At 47.4% G+C, this 7,257-nt stretch overlaps 1 protein-coding gene across 1 annotated transcript in view; it reads right to left on the bottom strand.

The window, feature by feature from the left end:
- LOC109287189 (VPS10 domain-containing receptor SorCS3) overlaps positions 1–7,257 on the bottom strand; it is a 541,768-nt gene that overhangs the window by 531,759 nt on the left and 2,752 nt on the right. Inside the window, exon 2 of the mRNA XM_019502155.1 lies at positions 7,126–7,255. Coding sequence (XP_019357700.1) covers positions 7,126–7,255 — 130 coding nt within the window. The remainder of the gene's footprint in view (positions 1–7,125; positions 7,256–7,257) is intronic.

Genomic DNA, 7,257 nt, shown 5'->3' with positions numbered 1-7,257 from the left:
AAAAAAAAAAAGGGGGGGGGGGGTGGAAAGGCTCAATTATTTAACTTCTGCTTTTTTTTATTGGTTTCCTTTGTATTCTGGGAGTTTCTTGGCCTGCCAGATTGGGAACTGCCCCTAATGCAACTGCAGCAAACTATTCATCTTAGAAGATACTTAGTGCCCACATCGCACTTCCAAAGCGTATTACATGCATTAGCCGGTTAATTAATCCTCATAACATCCCTGACCTGAAAGCTAAGAAAGGAAACGTTAACATTCGCTTTTTTTTTCTAGGTAGGAAAACTGAAGCAGAAAAGTTAAAATGGGAATTTTTTAAAAAGAAAACAGGAGACAGGATCTAGGAACTTAAACCCTTTGGTTTCCCATTGAAAACCCCACCCTGAGAGATTTATTTTGGGATGGAGAGTGCCCAAGTCTAGGCCAGCATTAAAACAGCCCTACTTGGCTCCCAGGCCTCTGGTCAACCCCCTCATACTCTCTCCTTATTCTTGGCTTACAAATGGTGCTACGGTGACACATGCTTTACTTTCCTATGACAAATGTCCACCGTTTATATAACAAGGGACACTGCCAAGCCCCTTAATCCTGAACTGTAAGCAGTGCCCTGATGTGCTGTCACCCCAAAGACGATCTGTTATGACAATACAGGAGAGCCCAAAAGCAAAAGAGGCCTATCTTCATTTTGCAACTTGCCCTTATCTGGGGCCTGGGCTCTTCCACTCGCAGCGCTGGAGTATTAGGGACAGAGGAAGCCCTCTGGCTTTTGACCAGAAATCCCACCCTGGAGCTGAGAAACCATTTACTATGAAATTTCCATCCAAACTAAGAAGTTCCCATGAACGGTTTTCATTTCAACCAAAATCAACATTTTTCCAACAAAAATTCCCAGCCAGCTCTACTCAGCACCTTGCAAGATGCGGAGTGAATAGCGACGAGCCAAATTCTCAACTCCCGCAAAAGGCTCACGTTAAAAGCAAGCGTTATGCATAGTGGAAAATAAGGAATACAGATGAAGTCCAACCCAAGTCCAACAGTCCCGAACTGTTAGATCACAAGGGGTGGGGGGCACGATACCTAACAAGTGGGGCTGCTCACCCCACAGAAATTAAAATTGCGTTAGTCAGACTCTGCGCAGGCAGCACTTCTCACTGTCTCCTGCGTGCAACCTCTCTCTCTGCAGCAGCAATTCTGCAAATCCAGTGTTCACACATCTACCAGCCAAAGCGTCCACTTCCCTTGCCCAGGCAGGAACCGCCGCAGAAGTCACTGTAGAGCAGCCCAGCTCCATGGCACGCTGGAGGCCGCGTGGGCGCCATGAGTCTCTCCCATTGCCCTCAGCTCCACGGTTATAAAATATGGCAGGCGCGATTGTTACCTAGCTCTGCTGACTGTAATAAAGCTACGCTGAATTACACCAGCAATGACGATCTGGCTCGGCGTTTCTGCAGCATTATGAGCCTTCCAGTCCCTGGACCATGTACAAAGATACTTTGCAACTCACAAATCACTGAGCACTCACTAACCCTCACAGCTAAAGACAGACTCAGCTTCAAACCCAAACTCTCCAGGATTTAAACTCCAGACTGCTCCTGGAGTCTGGGCTCAGATCCAGGACAGGTTTCTGGAATGGGTACGAGATGGAGCTGAAGTATACAGAAATGCTCGTGAGTCTCCTTGTGCTAGCCCTTCAATCAGAGCGGAAGCATGACCTGGACCTCCAAGTCTACACACGGATCTCGATTTTGCTCTACCTCCTCGTGCTGCTCCCGCGGAAAAGAGCGACATCAGCCACGTATTGGCACTCCCCGGAGAACGAAAGGGGCTCGATCCTGCAGTCCTTACTCGGGCAAATCTCCCATGGCCTGCAAATGGCCAACTCAAAATCAGAGCAAGTCACTTGGCAGAGCCAGGATTAGCAGGCAGGGTTCTCCGCCCCCAGGGCTGCGCTTGGGCCACCATCGCCACTCCTGTGTCTGTATTTTACCTGCAATCTCCGCTTATGAAATCAATGCTAATCCTGGACACGCGATCAGATCTGCTCTCCTGTTGCCCAGAGTGCAGGATACACCTGCCCCTCTCCCCACAAATGGGAAAAACTCCCTTGCCCACTCTCCATGACCAGTTTCCAAGGCTTTTTTTCCCCCCACCTAGAAGCAGCTTCTCCCTAAAAATCAAGTGGCGGGTTCCCTTGCCATCGCAAGCAGACTTTTGAGTGCCACCCTCAGGCTCTCACGCTGCCTTCCCTGTGTCCCAGGAAATCCCACTGAGTTTCCAGTCACAAGTGGATCTGACTGCAACAAGTGCACCGAAGATGACAGGTTCATTTTTCAACCCATGGGCTGAATAACAGCACGGCGGTGGTTTGCCCTAGGCTGGGTTGTGCTCCAGAGCAGCTGCTGCCTTTGAAGGATTCGCAGGGAAATACACAAGAAATGCAACATCAAGGCCCTGAAAGTTTCTTTTTTGGGGGGTTATCGATTCAATTTTTCAGTGAAATCAGGAAGATGAATAACCAGAAGGAAATTTCCCAGGCTCCTGCTACGTTCACTATTGGCATGACACAACCGTACAAACCAATTTCCACATCCATTGTTATTTTTCCATCTCCCTTGAAATACTAATTCAACACAGAGGTTTTGGGGGGGTTGTATTTTTTTTTGGGGGGGGGGGGTTGGCAAAGTCCTAGAGAGCTACTTTGATGGCACACTTCATTGCTGAGCTTTGTGAAACAAGAAATACATTACAAGATTATGACAAAGAGGCTGCCTTCCAGTGGTAATGAGACCACCATCTAGCCAAAAAAGCCACTGTTTAGAACAGCAATTCAAATCCCCATCAAGCGCAGGGCAATTAGTTGGATTACTCTGTTGCTATCATGGCCATTTGGAGTAAATATTTGAGGCTGGACTCTAAGCAGCAGCATGGCCCTTAATTACAGACTGCATTTCCTGCCTGATGATCTTTTTTTTCCGCCCCCCTCAGTGCACTTTTATCCATTTGGGATGACAAATATTTCCCTCCTGGCTCTCCCCAGCACATGCTGCATTTTGTTAGACTCCTTCGTTAGAAACCACCTGGCACATATTGCAACCCATCAAGCTCCCCAGCTTACAAGGCACCATGGTGAAGGTGAGTAATACCGGAGTGACAAACTATTTGTAGGGTGGCAACTTGGTGAGCTCATCAGAGCCCTGCCAAAGGCACATGCAAAAATTGTGCCCGAGCAGCAGCTCTTCCACATCTTTGCTGTTTGCTGGAGCCCTCTGCCAAATCATTGAGCCTTAGGCTTCATTAGGCCCAAAAAGGAGAAGACTCCTTGGTCCCTATCTATCCACATGAAGGAAAGGAATCGGCTCTCCCGTGTCCCTGGACCTTTGCACACAACTCTTGATAACCCTGGGAGATAAGTCAGGAAAAGCACTTTGTGATTAACTGCAACCACCTTCAATAGCGCTAAGCTCCCAAGCAGTGCCTCCTCCAAATACACAGGGCAGATATTCCCCGCTATAGCAAGCAGCTCGCATCTCCCTGGGGATAGCTGGCATTCAGACAGTCTTCTGAAAAGTTGGACACAACATTTTAACCCTTTCCACCCTTCAATTTGTGAAGACAACGCACCGAGGCGGGACAGTTTTCACGTATTTGTAGACAGAATGAAACACTGGCTGTGAGGTAAAAAAAAACTGGCATTTTTATCTAATTCTGAAGCCTACTGATAGCAGTCTCAGTGGCTGTTTCACTTGTGATCATCTGGGGAAAGAGATCCAGTTCAGCATGTCTTATCAGTGTGGCCAGCTGAATTCATTTACAAACTATTCGTGTAATTCTAAATCATTCAAGGTTTTAAGAAATGCTCCCCTGCTCCTTATCCTAGAACGACTGAAAGGAAAGAGTGAGAAAATCTAGGGAAAAAAAACAGGCTCTCTCAACAGAACAGGTACAGGAGACAGAAGGAGAAGAGAGCCGGGACAGCTCTCAGGCAGGTGAGAAAAAGTCAAATAAAAGTCGTGGTCAGGTGAGAGCAGGGGGAGTTTAAAGATCCCGGTACTGCCCCGGCAGCGGCTGTGCATCCTCCACCTGTCCCAGATGGGATCGCTTTAAGAGGGAAAGCTTGCAGATTTTCCCAAAGTAATTTCACTCCTTTCTATATAGTGAAAAGCCTCCCCAATTTCCGGAGGCCTGGCCAACCAGCGTTCTTGTCCCTCCCATAGCCCCCCTCCCCACTCTCTCTCCAGCCTCAGTGGCATCTACTAAATGATTCGGGACGTGAACCTAACGTGCTGGTCTCTCACAGTCAATGTGAAATCCTCCTTTTTGCACGATGAGGTCCTTTGCACGATGCCGAGCCATCTTTAAGGGATAAGGCACATATGCAAACCCCACCTGTATGAATCCTCCGTACTCTGCACAGCAAATTCCACAAGAGGATCTCACTGTGTTTTCTAAACAGAAACAAATTCTGCTCCACAACACCGCTTGGTGGTAAGTAAGTGGAATTATCCCCATTTTTTTTAATGGAAGATGAGGCATAAAGGAGTTAATTGTTTTGCATAAGGTCAAACAAGAAGCCTATGGCAGGACCAAGATCAGCACCCAGATCTCCTGACAGCCAGGTCTGTTTTGACTTCCTTTGCACCCTTCCCTGCCTGAAAATGCAGACAGGAACAGTTTTAATACTGGAAGCATGATTTTTTTTTTCTAATGCTACTTAGTGATTTATTTACTTGATGTGTAGCAGATTAAACGATCCTGAGTAATAATGCAGAGGGTCTCTCTCTCTCTCCTGAAAAGTGGGTGTAGGTTTCTAGGCTCAGCCACCATCCTGATCTTTGATTACAGTGTTTTCTCTTCTCTTTGCAAATCAGCCTGGTTTTCGAACCCTCCATCCCTGTTTCCCATTTTATTAAACAGACTTTTACTGATAGAGTGTAAAGAGGAAACCTCACAGGCATGAGAGTTAGCGGGCTTTGCATCTATCCAAATGCAAAGGAAGGTGAAAAAGCAAATCGCATATCTCCGCTCATTTCTTTGGTGGGCTGAGAACTGAAATACAGCTAAGTCCTACTCACTCCTCCAAGGCATCAAACATAACGATGGGACGCGAGTCAATCCTCCACGCATTTCCAACTGCATTTCCTGCTGTTTTGTCAACTGTGAGTTAAGAAAATATATGCTTCATTGGTTTAGATTAGGCAGCAATCTGGCCTTGTGCTCAGAGATCTCACAGCCAATAGCCAGGATCTCAGCCATGCCACTGTTTCACTGGGTGACCTTGGGCAAATTGTTTGACCTCGCCATGCCAGGTACAACCCAGCTGTAAAACTGGGTAAAAGCAAGACTGCAGCAAAAAGCCTGGCACGGATAATGAAAGCACCCAAGCTGAAGCGTTTAACTTTCCCACTAGACTCGCATAAAGCAGCACTGCTTACAAAACAAAATGTAAAATTAATCCAACTACGGTGCGTCTTCTCCACCAGGGACAGTAAAGAAAAGAATCAAAGTCTCTAGCAGCCAAACCTCCCATTCGACAAATCATGGAGGAAGGACGCTATTATTTATAAACCCTCTTGCTTTCCATTCCCACAGATACCACCCGGTTATCCATGCCTTCAGTAAACTCAGCCTTGCTGCTCCATGCCCGGCACTCTGAAGGAGCCCTGAGCACCCTGAGACCCCTTCATTTATTTGCCTTATCAGTTATCTGAAGTTACCCAAATAAATAAAGCTAATTATTTTACACAGCACAGGCTAAGAAAAAGAGATTCTGAAAAAAGCCCTCCTTGAAATGCACAAAAAACCACAAAAAAACCCCCCCAACCTTTATTTTCAAACTGCCTGGAGAATGAACCCTCTGTGTTACTTTAATAGAAAACAGAGATAACGATTGGAAATCCATGCTAGGGCTTTGCTTCCCTTCCCAAGCAGCCTTTGATTCAGTGCCGAAATGAAAACCAGAGATCAGGCTGATAGATGCCTTCATAAGTTTAAAAAAAAAAAAAAAAAAAAAAAAAAATCATAGAGGCAATGTGTTGCCCAAACAGATCATGCGACTCCTTGCTCTTTGACTGCTTGTCGAATTCGTGTCTGGCAAATAGAACAGGTTTTAAACCTCGTTAAAGCAAGGTAAGACCTAGACAGCTGTCAGCATTCGGAGCTGTTGTGACACGCAGGTGAAACGTCCATCCTGAAAAACGTAGAACGATGGCTGACTTGTGCATTATCGATCTGGGATGGATGGACGGATAGATGGATAGATAAAGGGGATTAAGGGGATATATATATAGAGAGAGAGAGAGAGAGAGAGAGAGAGAGAGAGAGAGAGAGAGAGAGAGAGAGAATTTGGCCCAAAACGGCCCACCAGTCCCAGGAGGAATATCGTTTTGAGCTCCAGGCATCCCACATCTAATTGCTTTATGCACATTTCCAATCCCAGCCAAACAATCGAAGAGGCATTTCCCCGGCTGCGACTATCTGGAGTAATCAGAATAATGGCCACATTGTCCCCAGGCGTGAGGGTTTCCCCAGTCCTTTAAATGATGCCTGACTAGAAATAGCATGTCTGATATCAAGTTAAAAATCAAACGGAGATTGCTTTTATAGCTGTCCTGGGTGTATGATGAAAGGAGGTGTGAGTGAGTGTGTAACAGTTGCTAACATAACAATGTCCCTTTCATGGCTCTCTCCAGCAGACGGGCTCAGGGTAGCGCCTCAGAAAAGACTTTTCAAGGGCGCCACCTCTTGATACAGCAGCACCTCGCACATACCCCGCCGCGCAAACTTTCCGACTCCTCTTGAAACCTGGCATTTACCGATTTCAGAGAAAAGGCTCGATCCGTCATCGATTTTTACGGGGGTTTCTTTGGCTCTTGGACATCACCCTTTGCCCCCCTCTTCCCAGCAGCAGGGGGGCTGTTGGATGAATTCATCCACCCAGCCTGCAAAGCAGAGGGGTTTTCTTTTGTGGAACCACTTCCCCGTTGCACTGGAGCGTGTCAAGGTGAAGCCAGGTGCGTGAGCGCGCACAAGCAGCTCCCCCGTGTCCCCTGATTTTTTTTTTTTTTTAAACTTTTTTGGTGCGCGCGTGGGGGTTTTTTGCCCCCCCACCCCAGCCCCGCGGCTACTCACGCTGCTGTTGTGGCCGGACCAGTGCACCATGGCCTGGTTGTGCGCGGAGTCGCCGGTGAGCGCGAAGCTGGTGCTGGCGAGCCGCAGCTCCCGGGCCCTGCCGTCCTCCTGGAGCAGCTGCCCGTCGGTCCT

The sequence above is a fragment of the Gavialis gangeticus genome, unplaced genomic scaffold (assembly GCF_001723915.1).
Source record: "Gavialis gangeticus isolate Ggan-Ray unplaced genomic scaffold, GavGan_comp1, whole genome shotgun sequence".
NCBI classification, from domain to species: Eukaryota; Metazoa; Chordata; order Crocodylia; family Gavialidae; genus Gavialis; species Gavialis gangeticus.
The sequence above is the reverse complement of the archived record's forward strand: the minus strand, read 5'-3'. Positions and strand labels throughout refer to the sequence as shown.